This window comes from Mytilus californianus, unplaced genomic scaffold, assembly GCF_021869535.1.
Source record: "Mytilus californianus isolate M0D057914Y unplaced genomic scaffold, xbMytCali1.0.p SCAF_11, whole genome shotgun sequence".
Taxonomy (NCBI): Eukaryota; Metazoa; Mollusca; class Bivalvia; order Mytilida; family Mytilidae; genus Mytilus; species Mytilus californianus.
In genome coordinates, this window is record NW_026262593.1 from 39,309,169 (window position 1) to 39,325,435 (window position 16,267).

Sequence of the window (16,267 nt, forward strand, 5' to 3'; positions counted from 1 at the left end):
AAATCAAGTCATTTCTGTCATTGCTTAAGTTTTTATTTATAGGTTAATTTTGTGTGCTTTGAACTATTCGTCATCTTTTCAACGGGGCCTCGGTGGCCGAGTGGTCTAAGTAGTTACTACTGTAATCACTAGCCAGTCAACACTGAGGTTGTGAGTTCGAACCCCGCTCGTGCAGGTGCACTTGACTGCAATTTTAATTGACTAGGATTGTCAGTTTTCCTATCAAAGGTCGTGGTTTTCTCCGGGCACTCCGGCTTCCTCCACCAATAAAAACTGGCCGCCACGAAATAGCCCAAAAGCGGTGCTTAAAAGTGGCGTTAAAACACCAAAAATCAAATCATCTTTTCATATTCACATTTTAGAATAAAATAAAATGCAGCGTTTTTGTACATCAAATGTCTGGATGGTTGATTTTTTTTAAATGTAAATCAAATACTGCATGTGAGTTTGTGAAAAAAAGAACCAAAACTGACGTTTCGACACAAATAAGGCATAACTAAGTGGTCATTACTTCGTAATTTTTAATGTGAGGTGACAATAAGAAGTTATTTTGTAATAATAGTAATATCTCAACTTTCTTTAAGTGAAATTTGTAGTATTTTTTGCCTGGGCCATTTTAAGCCCTTAGTGAACCTCCTCCTTTGTGAATAAATCCTTTTTAATTTGTACAAACCATTTTCATTTTTATTTTTTTAGGATCGCAGAAAGTTTTAGATCTGTATGGTGTTATGCAGATATCGTAAGTTTTTGAATTTAGTTTAAGAGGATTAAAGCAAATTGAGGGCAAGGCTCTACTTAATTATTGGTCCATTTTCATCAGAAAAATCAATCTTGGTATTTGACCAATAATAATATTTTTTAACTGTTATTTTCATTTGTATTGTCAGTCAGTTTCAGTTTTTGGTCTTTCAGATAGGAGATTTAATGTTATTTGAGGAATTAACTAAGTCAGTTTTAAGGACTTTTCAATAGAGGGTAAATCGTAATTGCAATCTCTTCATTTAGAAGATCTCTTTTGAGTAAAGCAAAACACTCTTGATATCTTTTAATAATGTTTGGATAAATTTGAATTGGTTATGCAACATTTTTAACCATGTTAGAATAAAATTTTGCATGTTTTGGGGTTTTTTTTTTTTCATGTCTAACACATCAAATAAAATGGATTAATGCTAAAATAATGATAATATAGTACAGTAATACTATAAAAGACCTTCATAAAACGGTTCACACAGCAATCCAACTGTTTGGTGACTATAGAAATGTGTGCAAACAGTTAGTCGTGCTTGGTTGTGGTTCATAGGCATATTTACGATTTTGTCTTTTCTTTTCTTTTTCACAGGTTCTTAATTGAAAATTTGTATGAAGAAAAATTATATCTTATCAGCCTAAATGCATCAACTAATTTTGATGCAAGAAGTGAACCAGTATATAGTGTTATAATGAACAACGACCTTCTTCCAAAAGCAGCCTGTGATTGGACATCTGATTTTTATATTGCAAGTATGTGTACATTTTTGTGAACGTGTTTTTTTTGTTGATTTTTTGGGGAGGGTTGAGGATGAGGTTGCTTTTATGATAATTTTTTTTGTCTCCCATTGCATTGAATTGAGAGCAAGGGGCGTAAAAAAACAGGTGTCCAATGTTTTTTTTTACTTCAGCAGTTTAGATTAAGAATGCAGTGAAAATTTAATTTTTATAATCGAACATTTTTAGTGTGAAAATAATCAAATTGATCTTATTTTACACCTTTGATTATTGCACATTTATGCAAAATGGATTAAATGCAAGAATTATTATTTCACTTCAAAAGTTTTAAAATTATTTAAATTTGTTTGTAGTTGTACATTTTTAGCTTTTCTCATCACTTGGTGTCCAGCATAGTCTCTTAACTTTTACAAAAATCTTCTCTGAAACTGCTGGCCCAAATTTAACCAAACTTGGCCATAATCATCATTGGATCTAGTTTAAAAAATGTGTCAGAAGACCTCACCTGCCAACCAAGATGGCAGACAAGGCTAAAAATAGAACATAGTGGTATAATGCAAGTTTTGTCTGTTATTTTGAAAACCGTTAAAAATTTTTACAAATAGAGGATCTGACAGGAGCAAAAATATTTAGAATGTTGAGCTCTACCAATTGTTCATATATGTCAAAACTGTCAGACGACTTCTTATAGGAGTTATTGCCCTTAAATGACAAATTTTACCATTTCTTTCATTTTTGCCTATTATCTTTAAACTATAATAGATAGAGAGAAATTTTAAATTGCAAAATGATCAGCAAGACAAGTTCTATAAATAAGTCTTAACATGGTTGAAATTGTCAGTCGACTCCTTATTAGAGTTATTGCCCTTTGATGACGATTTTTACCAATTTTTTGCGTTTTTGCCTTATATCGTAAAAACTGTCATAGATAGATACAAACTTAAATAATCAAGAATAATCAGCAAGACAAGATCTACAGCTAAGATAATATGGAGGAAATCGAGAGACTCCTTATTGGAGTTCTTGCCCTTTTATGACGATTTTTACCATTATTTTTGCGTTAAGCCTTATATGATAAAAATTATAATAGATAAATAGATACTATAAATCACAAAAATTATCAGCTAGGCAAGATCTACTAACAAGTCAAATTTTGCCGATATAGTTTGTAGACTCACTCTTTATAGGAGTGATTGCCCTTAAATGAGGATTTTTTTTTTTTACTTTTTACCCTCTTTTGTGTTTTGAACACAAACTAAAGAAGATAGAGAGAAATTAAACAGACTAAATGATCAGCAATACAAGATCAACAAAACAGAGATTTTTGTCATGAATTTTATTCTCGTCTACAATGTTGGAGAGTGTCCATTGTTGAATATGCATTTAGACCAAGGTGAGCGAAACAGGCTCTTTAGAACCTCTAGTTTTATATAGCTTTATTTCTTTACCCATTTTAGAATAAATTTAAAAAAACAATTTGTGTTACAATTCTTGTTTTTGAAGAAAATTATTGGAAAGAAACACAATCCTTCATGAAAATCAAAAAAGCATGCACATTATGCTTTTGTACGTCCAGATAATTTATTCAAATGAAATATAACAGGAATTCGCTTTACATGTACCTGAGAAATTTCTTTAATTTTTATGATACATGGTTTGTTATTTTGTTCACCACCACAAGTTGGAACCTATATCTTAAACCGTAGTTTAATGTTGCATGTTTACTATTCACAACCAAAGCACATATGCTTATTAATACATAATGTTATATATTCTTGTTTGTTTCATTACTTTCGAGACTAGAGAAAATGATTCACTAATATAACCTAAATACAGGACATGTAAGGTGGACTTTCATGGAGATTGCCTCTAATGTCAGAAGTGTCTAATGTATTTCCTTTGTGTTTTTTATGCCCCCGCCGTAGCGTTGGTGGTGTCACTTTACCGTTCTAGAGTTATGCCCCTTTACAAATGGAAAAATTGCTGAATTTTTCGTTTCTGTTCTCTAACTTAAGTTAGCCTCAACCAAATGTTATGAAACTTATACACAATGCTTATTAACACAAAATACAGATCAAGTTTGAATTTTGGTGGTACTGTTCTAGAGTTATGCCCCTTTACAAATGGAAAAATTGCTGAATTTTTCGTTTCCGTTCTCTAACTTAAGTTTGCCTCAACCAAATGTTATGAAACTTATACATAATACTTATTACCACAAAACTCAGATCAAGTACAAATTTAGGTAGCATCACTTTAACCCTTCTTCATTTATGTCCCTTTATAAATTTATATGATATGCAAGCGGGGGCATCATCTGTGTCCCATGGACACATTCCCCATTTTTTTTATTCAATTTCATTCTCTTTTTATTGCAGATTTTTCACTGACTGACTGGCTAGAGAAGAAACATTATAAAATTGTAGATTCTCTTCCATGGAATATTTTATATCAACTGTACGAAGAGACAAATATAGGACATTACTTTCTAGATAATAAATGCTCAAGATCAAACAGTAGCTGGACTAAAGGTATGTGTTAATTATTCTTTTATTTAATAATTCACAAGTAAACTGCAAACAAAAGGAATTTCATTTAAATGGATGAATTGAATCAATTACATAGCTAGTATATGTTAGCTAGTCAGCTATAGAATCACTGAAAATGTAAACATCTATTCAGTTCTGTTACTCTAGTACTACTGTAAATTCAGAAATAATTGTGTGCATTTATTATTGCTATTTTCTAAGAATGGACAGAAATGCAAGATTAATTATTGCGATTTCAGGAAAATCTGCATACAAATATATGTATCAGATATTAGAATGTGAGTTCTTATTATTGATTTGAGATACTCACCCAGTATTAAAACCTTGCAATCATTTCTGAATTTACTGTATCTATCAACCAGCTTCATACCTATTAAGATGAACAGGGGAAAATATTTGGAGGGGAAAATCCAAAACTAAACTAAATAAAAATTAATACTCTAGGAAAGTTACACTTTCCTGAAATTGGATAGTGCATCAGTTTTGACTCAATGTATTTTGAATGTACTTTGAATACCAAAATAACTTGTTTGTTTTAATAAAGGATAGTTAGGCCCTACTCCACAGCTGTTGTATAGATATGATTGCCGTTCTTTTATCAAATTACAGGAAGAAGCATTCAATTTGCCGCAGCTAAAAATGTAAACCATGAATACAAGTACTTTCACAGTGTTGTTTATTTTTGTAGATTGTGCTATGAACATGACTTTAATGGAGTTACCAGCTGAAGTTTCCTGCTATATCACAGATACCTGCACAGGGATTCAGTGTTGTGTCTTCAATACTTTGTTACAACAGACATTTGAAATCTCATTTCTTTTGGACAGCTGTTCTAAAAGAATAAGTATTAGTATAGAGAAAGTACAGTACAATGACACTTTACTGGATTTCCAATGGGGTAAGATACTCATCTGTATTGTGTTAAAAGCTGAATGTTATTCACTGGTAAAGTGGGTTATATGGCCTTTGAATTATTTTGTCATCCCATTACATGTATACCCTGTCAACTATGTCTCAATGCCTGGACAGACTGAATCTTGTCTACATACACATTTTTCAGTTAAATTATAAGTGCATATCCTATAAACCTGCCAAACAATTATGATAACTGTTTTTTTTTTTAAACAGGGCATATGAGAAAACAATATAAGTAGGATCAATGGTTAATGAAATAATCTTAAGTGTTTTTATTTTAGGATAACATCCCCACCCCACTGGTTTGTAATTGAAACTAATATAAAAATAAGGAGATGTATTATGATTGCCAATTAGACAAATATCTGCCAGAGGTGTTATGATTACCAATTAGACAAATATCCGCCAGAGACAAAACGATGTGGATTGTAAGCATCTATAGGTCACAATATTGTCTTCAACAATGAGCAAAACCCAAACTTAAATTTTTATTTATAAATATTTTCACTTTTGTATAACTTTTCCAATTGTTTACTTGAAACTTTATAATGATTGCTTGGTGACAGGCATATCTTGTTCTTACAACATAGATTAAAGTTCTAGTTACTGTAAATTCAGAACTTATTGTGAGGTTTTTATTATTGCAACTACTTGGATTGGGCGATTATTGCAATAATAAGAACTGGCATTCTGGTATCGGATACAAATATACATATAATCGCATTGATAAATGCTTACAATAATTTCTGAATTTACCATATATTTTTTAATCTAGTGATATTTATTAAGTTGTAGAAGTCCTTTTATGAGATTTGTTAGCTGATTTCTTTTATCTTTTTTATGTCAGGTGCTCATTATTCCTTTAGCTTACAAGGAATAGTACGAGTTGAGTAAGTAAATGTATTTACTTTGAGAGTCATTTAAATATTAACATGAAAAATTGCTACAATTCAGAGGCATATTTATTGAGTACATCTATTTCTATTTTAGTTCCAATAATTTTATGTTTTTCATTTTTATTTTTTAAATAATTCCTGCCTTCAACATGCATGGTTGCTGAAGGTGTAATGAAATAGTCCATGAAAATATAGAAAGCTTCATTACATTAAGATAATGGTCTTATGGATTTTAGTTAAACATTGTACATGGAATTTATTAAGTATAATATGGAAAAATGATCTGGGGTGTCCAATCTACAAACCACAAAATGTTTTTTTACAGATACAGCATAGAAGACCTGTACACAGAGAGGTATTACCTTGTAAATATGAGAATTAGGTTTTGTTATGAGAGTACAGAGTCTCAATGTGATGAAAAGTACACCATTCTACAAAACATTAAATTACCAAAACAGCAGTGTGAATGGAGAAGTGGGTTCAGAACTCCAGGTATTAAAATAAAAATGTTTATAAAAAGCAACTTTTTGATAATATTTTACAGAGGATAGATGAATTATTTCAATTTCTCACACTTTCTTGACTCAAACACCTATAATTCAACACCAAGTCTTCAGTCAAACTATATGCATTGGCCATTGTTCTTGGTAAAGAACCCCTAATTTGGGCCCAGTTAGAAAGAACATGAAATAGTACATATTTTAAACAAAATAGTTCCTACACATAGCTGTAACTTTGTAAATAAGTAAAATACTTGGGTAATTTTCCTATCAAAAATAAGCTTATGGACTGGGGATCACTGTAGAACCATTGTTGAAAGTTTGAAATAGGAGGGCATATTTTCCCTTAGATCAGAAATACCTGTTTTTGTGCTACAAAACTTCTGGCCACCAGTGGGTTTTAATATGCAATTTAAGGTATGCTGAATTGTTCAGCACAAGTCAGTATAAGGTATGGTTTTGACATAAAATGGCTGTCACTTTGTTTGAACTTTATTTTGTAACTGTTGCCAGCTGTGTTTTAAATTAATTTCATTGTCAAACTTTATTTAACTGAGTTCAGAATAAAACATCATATTATACTTGAAGATATGTCAAGACTAACATCTGTTTTATAGGATTCTCTTTGGAGAGTTGGTATCATCAGCATTTAATGGCTCCTGGATCACAGTTACAAGATTGGATGATTTCTGAACTACTAAATGACTTAGGAATTTCATCATACCTACATGTTGAACAATGTTCAAGACATTCATCACCATTTTACCCAAGTTCCCTTGGTTGGAATAAAGGTAAACAATTTATATTCCGTATTTGTATATATTTGATTGTAAATTTTTATGCCCCCGCCTAGGCAACTGGGGCAATAAGTGATACCCTTTCGTCCCTCTCATTTTGGTTTCTGCCATCTAACTTAAGTTTGCTTCATGCAAATTTTATGATACTCAAACACAATGCTAAGAACCAAAACCTGCAGACAGAGTCCGAATTTGGGCAGAGAGTCACTTACCGTTCTAGAGTTATGTCCCTTTATAACTTGGAAAATTGTAAATCTTTTCATTTCCACACTCTAACATAAGTTTTTCTCATCCAAATTTTATGAAACTCATCCATACTGCTACGATCCACAACATTCAGACAGAGTTCGAATTTGGGCAGTGAGTCACTTACAGTTCTAGAATTATGCCCCTTTACACAGTCAGGATTCCCCTTCGTCAAAATTATCTCCCCATTACGCCACCTAATTTTTATAATCGTAAAAATGGAAGCCATTGTAGTGATGACGCGCTGTCAATTTAGCTCTTGAAAACCGATAAATTTATCCACATAGTATCATTACGATCTATATATGCCTGTCGTATTTTAAAAGACAACTGTATATACTAGCTATTGAGCATTATTTAATGTACTTTTATCCATTTGGTCAACTTAAAACTATTGTCTGATCGGTTGTCAGGGGGAATTTTCGAAAGTTCAAAAATATTTAAAAAAATTCTAATTAAATATTTTGTGGAAGGGCAGACTAAAAATTTTCAGAGGTTGAAGACTAATTACCCTAGATAACACACCATTTACCATTCTAGAGTTATGCCCCTTTTTAACTTGGAAAATTACAAATCTTGAAAAAAATTAAAATCTACCTGCTCAACATAGTGAACTATGCAGAAATGTTGTTAAATTTTCAATTTTAATTTATTTATTCCAGGATGTACAAACAGTATCACCCTTTCACAGATTCCAGAACCAACCACATGCTCCTTAGATACAAGTTGTACCAAAGTGGAATGTTGTGTAGATGTAGACTTTATTCCATACTCCTTCCATACCTACTTAAATATAGATTCTTGTAAACAAATCATCACAGTGGGCACTGAAAGGTTTCACAGAAACATTTCATTCAGTGACTATCAATGGGGTATGTTATATGAATATATTTTTAAAACTCTTTTTCTGTAAAAACTAATCCTTTGTACTTGATTGGAACACATCACATCTTGACCAAGGCTTCCAAAACGGTCATATATTCCGGACATTGTATAATGTCCGGTAAAAGTCCGGCTGGGCAAAGCATGAAACGGACATCTACTTTTTAATTTTCAAGGCTTAAGAAACGGTCATTTTAACATAATTCGCGATCTTTTTGACCCAACATTTTGCCTTTAACAGCCACACATTTCCGGTCATAAAAGTGACATGATAATTAAGTACTATCAAAACAACCCCTACTTTAATACCTTCTCATTTTAATCAAGGCTAATTAGTTGTCGAACAGCTGAAATTTACCTGTTCAGGTGACAGGTAAACTATTTTGAACCTAACATTGATCGGTCTATTCAAAGTTATTTTCTTACATTTAAGCGGTTTGTATCTAATTAATTTAGTTAAAAAGATTTAAATTATCAGACATACGTTTACAAATATGATTTGATGAAAAAATTAAAAAGGTGAAAATGAAAAATCGTCATAACCACGTTGTTTGAACCAGAGACATGTCTCTGTTTGAACTAGTACACGTGTGCGCAGGTGTGAAATTTAATTATGCAACCTAATTTCTTCAAAAAATGCTTAAATTGTCATTGATACCTTTATCTCACGTTTATTTCGAATATATTCTTGAAGAAATAACGTAGAAAGAGCTACTTACACTCATTCATGCTTTGCGAACGTACACGGAATTTACGTATCCGTCTCTGGTCCATGTTTTACCATTGTCAAGATAACATCTGGTTTAGATTTAAAAACGAAAGTAAAGTTTTTGACAACGTTATTTTGCACAAATAAAGAGTCTAAGCAGATATAAGTACGCTGATGTTGCACACTTCGAATGATGCACTGCCAATTTAACAGTTTACGTCAGAACTTCGAATTTGAATCAAAGAAAGTTTAATATCGTTTTTTTTTAATGTCAATCATTGGGATGGGCAACTGATTACCATAATTGCCTTTTATTTATTTAGTCTTAAGGGATTAAAATCGGGATAATATATAAAATGTCCGGCTGGCTAAAAATAATTTTGGAAGCCCTGATCTTGACTGATATTTGATATGGTTAATTGAAGAACAACAATGATTGTACACTGGTTTGTTGCAGATTTCCATGGTATCCGCTGTAGATTTTATATAATGATTTTAAATTTAACATGGCTGTATTATGTAAGAAATCCAGTTTAACCATTTCTGTTTTTTAACTTAAATGTTATTTAATCGACTAACAGGGACATTGAAATGTAATTCTTGTTATTATATATTTATTTTTATTTTTTTAAGGTAAACAGGAAGATTTCTGGCTTGCTGGTGTTTTGCGTCTGTCTTATAAGATAGATGATTTCAGTGGAGAGAACAAGTTCTTAGTGAGCCTAAACATGAGCATTTGTTTTGAAAACAACAAATCTTGTCATGTGTCAACACAGATACTTGATAACACTTGGCTTACCAAGGCTTTGTGTGCATGGGATAACAGCTATTATATATCAAGTAAGTTATTGTTGTTTTTCAGGTCTTTTTTATGCCTCCACCATAGCAGAGGGGGCATTAAGTGCTACCCTTGTCTGTCTGTCTGTCCCAAAATTAGTTTCTGTTCTGAAACTTATTCACAATGCTTATTACCACAAAACACAAATCAAGTTCCAATTTGGGTTGCGTCACTTTTACTGTTCTTGAGTTGTGTCCCTTTATAATGTTATATGCAAGTGGGGCATCATCTGTGTCCCATGGACACATTCTCCATTTATTTAATATATAGATGGATTTTTGTGGAATACGCCAAACTTTTCTTGGTTGAAGGCCTTATGCTTTGTATCCCTATGATTGTTTTTTTTTCTTTGTTTTTTTTTTCTTTGTCTGAACAATTTTGGGATTTTTCTGTTGCAAAATATTGAAATCCTATAATAGTCCATTCCCAAGCCTAAAACCAGTAAAATCACAGCTTGTAGTAAACTATTGGAAACTAAATATTTTGAAAATTCTTAAGTTATTGATTTGGCCAGTTTGTGTCAAACATTCTAAGATAATATATTGAAATGCACCTGATCAATAACACTTCATTTTATTTACTGCCTTGAAAAGTTTTGCTTGTTTTACTTGGTGCTGGATTTCTCAAAACCTTAAATTTAAAGCATAGAACATTAAAAGCAATTTTTTTTTCAGACTTTTCCCTAACAAACTGGCTGGAGAAAGAAAATATGTCTCTACCACTGCCAGTTTATGGACAGCTACTACTGTTTGAAGATACTGGCATAGCTCCATATTTACAGGATGATCAATGTGGGGAAAATATTTCAAAGTTCAAACACTCAATTTTCACAAATGGTATTTATAGTACAATGTATTATTAATTTATCAATATAATATGTCATAACAGGAGAACTGATTTTTATATTTCCATCTGACATATTGTGAACCTAAAATTTTGTAATCAATGTAAAGAAAACTAGTTGGTTCTTCATTATATTTTTAAAAGATACAGCCATAGTCATGCAGATATGTTATTTGATAACATTGATAATTGTAATTCAAAGATGAGATGTAATATTGTTTTGCAGCATGTCCTTTGAATGTATCAGATCTGGATTTGGTTGAGATCCCTTGTCATCTGTCAGCATTATGTACTGGTATTGAGTGTTGTGTCCATTCCAACAAGTTAAACAGAGACTTCCATACCATAGTTCTAATTGATCCATGTTCTTATGTTGTTACTATTGGCATTGAAGACTTTGCGTTTAACACTTCTATAAGTGAATTTTCTTTTGGTAAGTTTTATTCATAAAAAAATCTACACAACAATGTTAATTTGTTTTTCAGTTGGTTAATGTATGATTTCGTTAATATTAGGCAGTTTAATTTTTATGCTCAGTCCCTAGTCCTTGTGTCCCACGCAAATGGATTTCAGATGATAAGTTGCATTTCTCTTGCTTGATTGGAATGAAATTTATACAGATTGAAAATAAAGGGAAGGAAAAGATGCAAATAATATAGGTCAAAGGTCAAAGTTACTTAAATTAAAAATTAAAAGGGGAAGATGTTTTGTGGATGGTAGCTCGAGTTTTCCTTGCTTAATTGGAATGAAATTTATACAGATTGAGATAAAGGGAAGAAGACTATTGATTTCGGATGCGATGTATTCAATACATTGTATAGTACATGTTTATTTGTCCCTCCAAGCATACAAGTATTTTGATCCCTTGAAATAAAAATGTTTTTTCTAAAAGAATGTGCAGTTCAGAGAACATCAGTTGACAGTGTCAGCATTTTACTTGTATTTTGAACCTGAAAAGAATATAAAATTTGTGAAATGTCTTTCATTAGTCAGTTAAGATTGAAAATTGGTTAGGGTGATACATATCATATATGATTTTGAGACATTTGACTATCCAATATACTAGTACTATTTCATCTAGAAACAGAAAAGAAGTAATTAATATTTTTTATAATTTCTGTAATAGATAAATTGACTGCAATCCCTTTTGAATAATGAATTCTAAACCTTTGAATAATGAATTCTAAACTTATGCATTAGTTATATCTTTTAGTTCAATTTTCTCTCTCTTATCATAGTTGCATTTTACCAATAAATACATTGTAAAGGCGATGCTAGTATTATACAAATGTTAATGTGAATGCAAATATATAATCAGTTGTCATAAAATTTTATTATTTTGTATATTTTAGGTGAACTTCAACAGTTTTCTTTAGCAGGAATTGCTAACATAGAGTATGTATACAGAGGTTCTTCATATTTAGACATTGCATTATGGTTGGCTTTAATTTGGTTCCAACAACACATAAGAATAAAATCTTATGTTTAAGTTTTATCCAGTAGTCACTCTTTACCTGTTGGTTATGTCCTATAACAATTAATTAATATTAATGTTATAACTGTAAAAACTGGTTTGATTTTTCTGGTTCATTCCACTTATATAGATGTCTATTACCTCTGTAAGGGAGGACTGTGCTGGTTTACCCTCTGTAAGGGAGGACTGTGCTGGTTTACCTCTGGTCATCTTTTGTCACTGGTTTGGAGATTATAAACAGAGAACTACTTCATGATATTGATTTAAGTATTCATAGAGTGTTTTGGACCATTAAATACTAGTTTTAATAGTTAGATTTTAGTCTTTTTCTTTTGTGATTACAGTTTTGGAGTTATGGACCTTGATTGTTTGAATTATTTTGGTGTTTTATGGATGTTTAATCTAGAAACAATACACAAGCAGGATACAAATATTAATGGAGTGTTTTGGACCACTAAACATAGTTCAAGTTTTATTTTCAACATTTTAACATTTCCTCTTCAATAGATATGGTTCTTGATTATATGAAAATTTCAAAATGATGTGGCTTAATTCTGGATGATAAATGAACGTCTTCATAAAATAGATTGGATTGGGAGTCATGCCCTATCCTCCTCATATCATAAATTAATAGATATATTGAAATCAGTTTAGACTCCAACCTATTAACCATTTATATTCTTATTTGCCATGACGGTACCTTTCCAGTATTGAAATTTGCTTGTTGTGCCCTTTCATTACTGGATATCTTCTTAGATGGAGGGGAGATATAAGTTTTATGAAGAAGAAAAAAATAATAAAGTGATATGGTATGATTGCCATGACAACTATCCAGAAAAGACCAAAGGAAGAAAATGTTAACAACTATAGGCAACCATACAGGCTTTAGACAATGAGCAAAACCTAGATGGTGCAGTTAGCTGTAAAAGACCCTAGTATGACAAAATGTATAACAATTTAAAATAGAAAACCAATTGACTTATCCACTAAAGCAGTTCCACCTAATTTTTGCTTGAGTGAGTTTTGGATTTCCTATACAAAAACATGGGTTAGCCATTGAAGCTTGTATTTCTTGGAGACTGCAGGTGACACATGTCTTCCTGACAGAAGGCTCACACATTTTATTTTTTTAGATTGATTATCTACTACCTAGAAAGGGAACATTCATATCTGATATCAAAGAATATAAGTATATGTACAGAGAGTCAACATTCCTGTGAACAGTACTATGTAATACTGGAGAATATGATGCTACCAATAATGCAGTGCAGTAATAATGGTGGATTTGTCAAAGAAGGTAATAGTCTCTGACTTAAGTTTCTGTTTTCTCTGGAGTCAACAACTAAAATTGTATGTCCTGAAAACTGTATAACTAATTGAGGGGCAGCCCCTTTATTTCCACACCCCATCAGTGGGGGATCCAGAAATTTTCATAAGGGGGGCCCACTGACTGCCATAAGAGGGGGTCCTCTCAGTCATGCTTCAGTGATTCCCTAAATAATCAACAAAATTTTTCCCACAAAAGGGGGGCTGGGCCCCAGCCCCACACACCCCCCTAAATCCACCTCTGCCCATTATTCCGACGCCACATTGGTCCGACACCCCAATAGTCTGACGCCCCAATAGCCCGACATGGAATAATTGAAGAACATTTTATATCTTTTTAAATTAAAAGACTTTAATATAATAATTAATTTATTGATGTTTGCTTAACTTCCAGTGGCAAATGTATGCATGTTCAGGACGAAAAAAATATAACAATAAATACAATAGGTAGGTTCTGTAATAGAGGCCGTCTTGGATGAAAAAAGGTCAAGGAAATTTGGACAGCCACTGGACAATGAGAGTATATTGGAAAGGGACAGAAATTATGCCTTGCAACAGGCTCAGACAACAGGCCACCGATGGCCCCTCAAAGAGTTGTTGCTATTGTTCTTAACGTGCAGAGAGCATGTCACTCTCTCTACACAAGGCATCTGATTTAACGCCCATAGTCTGACTGTAGTTGAAAATCATACATCCTGCACAGCCAAACGGACGCCCAACTATATAGGCAAGGGTTTACTGCCAGTCGGAAGAAGACCAAACTGACTATATTTCTATTCCCCTTCACCATTGTGCATTTTATATATATACATTAGGACTCACTTGGCCCTGTCCATCAATTGACCAAGAACAGGTAATGCAATTTATCAAGGTAGGTTGGTAGGCATGTATTAGAGAAAATAGTGGGATACATTGTATATTTACTCAAACAACACATAGAATGATAGAGACAAAGACCTCATATCTTGTATGACTAAAACATGAATATCAATCTAACTGTAATCATTTTGTCATAAAAAATGTACTTCGTGAAGTTTTGTCGAATTACTAACATGAAGATACTTAACTGTCCCAAAGCAGAGAATTAAGAAAGTTAAGGCTCCAATTAGGCTATACTGCTTACACGATTGTGTGTGTGATGCTTTGTTCAGTGTGCAGAATTAGTTGTCTTTATTCACCAATGGTTGTACTTAACTGAAGAGTGATTTATTTAAAGTTAATTTCTTGAACTTTTTAGACATTTAAAGGAAAACTGGTAATCCAAATAGAACTCTGTAAAGTTTGGGGCATTCTCTGTAAGGAATCTATTTTGATTATACAAGTTCATAAAAACAAAAAACGTGCTGGTAAATAGTAATTATGAAAACAGGTACATCCCTGTGTCAATGTCAAGAGAAATGGTGTGGGTTGCTACAGTTATTTTCACGTTGCATGTTTGCTTGTGCTGTTCAAAAGACAACTGATAAGTTGTGTTTTTAAAGCGGCAACAAAGAACGCTAATGAAAATAACTATGTACAGAAAAAAAGTTTGTTCTTATATGAATATGCAGTTACAAATATTATCGCTTATGTAAACAGTACATGCACACGGCTATTTGTACATAGTTGATATTTATTTTTTTGTCTAATGTCCAGTGGCAAGTGTTTCATGACTATACAATACAAGTTCATTCTGAGAGCACATTTCATCCGTTTTTATCCTCTGAAAAGTCTTTTTTTTTATGTAGAAATAATTATCACCGATTGAAAAATTTTATTATGGATGTTACAAACAAATTTTTAAACTCACCAATTTTCGAGTATACTATCAATTAACAATTCATGAGCTCTCAGTTTTGAAAGTTTTCGATCTTTAAGTCCATGTACATTAGTAGTCCCTCTTTATGGTGAAATGACACTTTTTCAGTTTTTATGGTGAAATGACACTTTTTCAGTTTGGACAGTTTCCTAGACTAAATCACATGAACATTATTCTTTATGATGAGAGACTGCACTACTGATGACTGATCTTTACATTTCTTTTTAGTCAATTTTTTTCCCTTAGAACACACCTAAAACCAAAACTTAAAAGATTCTTGATTGCTTAATATGCATATGGTCATGGTATTTCTTTTAATACCAGATAGGTGGTATATGGTATTATCTGTTTCTGTGAGAAAGACCTGAAAGAGTAGTTCAAATACCACACTAACAACGATTCTATGAAGTAGATTTTCTATTATGGCAGTAATTGACCCTTTGTCTGACTGTTGGGATGTCGGACTAATGGGGTGTCGTTCCAGTGAGGTGGAGGACTAATGGGATGTCGGACCAATGTGGTGTCAGACTAATTGGGTGTCGGAAAATTGGGGTGACCCTCCTAATTGATTATACAGTAGATTTCTTTTTTTTAATCAACTCCATATATATGTTAACAAATATTCATGGATGTGGTTAATTCAATTTTAATTTAAACAAAAAAAAAATACTGTTAAATAATTCAAGCTAAAAAAAAGTATTTTTTTCAGGTTTTTCCTTAGAAAGATGGAGAAATGAAAGTGGGTTTTCCAAGAATGACAGCTTGACCAGTGTTGATGTGTCTGAGTTATTTGAATATATTGGCTTATCTTACTACCTTCTGTCTACAAGATGTAATCGTTCCAGTGATCCATATATTCCATCTGTCAAAGGCTGGAATTCATGTAAGTAGTAGAAAAATATAGTTATTTTAAACTTTTGATAATGTAGATACATACAATTAAAATGACTTCTCACATGTTTCTCCCGTAGCACATATTTAACACATGCAAATTAATACAGAGGTGGTATTC

At 32.2% G+C, this 16,267-nt stretch overlaps 1 protein-coding gene across 1 annotated transcript in view; it reads left to right on the plus strand.

Annotated features, from left to right (window-relative positions):
* The first annotated feature begins 702 nt into the window (after positions 1 to 702).
* The window catches only part of LOC127720044 (uncharacterized), a 136,057-nt gene continuing 120,492 nt past the window's right edge, over positions 703 to 16,267 (plus strand). Inside the window, exons 1-14 of the mRNA XM_052226450.1 lie at positions 703 to 739; positions 1,340 to 1,500; positions 3,861 to 4,013; positions 4,720 to 4,929; positions 5,794 to 5,836; positions 6,168 to 6,334; positions 6,960 to 7,133; positions 8,048 to 8,257; positions 9,610 to 9,816; positions 10,489 to 10,650; positions 10,884 to 11,090; positions 12,010 to 12,052; positions 13,265 to 13,428; positions 15,965 to 16,138. Coding sequence (XP_052082410.1) covers positions 729 to 739; positions 1,340 to 1,500; positions 3,861 to 4,013; positions 4,720 to 4,929; positions 5,794 to 5,836; positions 6,168 to 6,334; positions 6,960 to 7,133; positions 8,048 to 8,257; positions 9,610 to 9,816; positions 10,489 to 10,650; positions 10,884 to 11,090; positions 12,010 to 12,052; positions 13,265 to 13,428; positions 15,965 to 16,138 — 2,086 coding nt within the window. The 5' untranslated portion in view covers positions 703 to 728. The remainder of the gene's footprint in view (positions 740 to 1,339; positions 1,501 to 3,860; positions 4,014 to 4,719; positions 4,930 to 5,793; positions 5,837 to 6,167; positions 6,335 to 6,959; positions 7,134 to 8,047; positions 8,258 to 9,609; positions 9,817 to 10,488; positions 10,651 to 10,883; positions 11,091 to 12,009; positions 12,053 to 13,264; positions 13,429 to 15,964; positions 16,139 to 16,267) is intronic.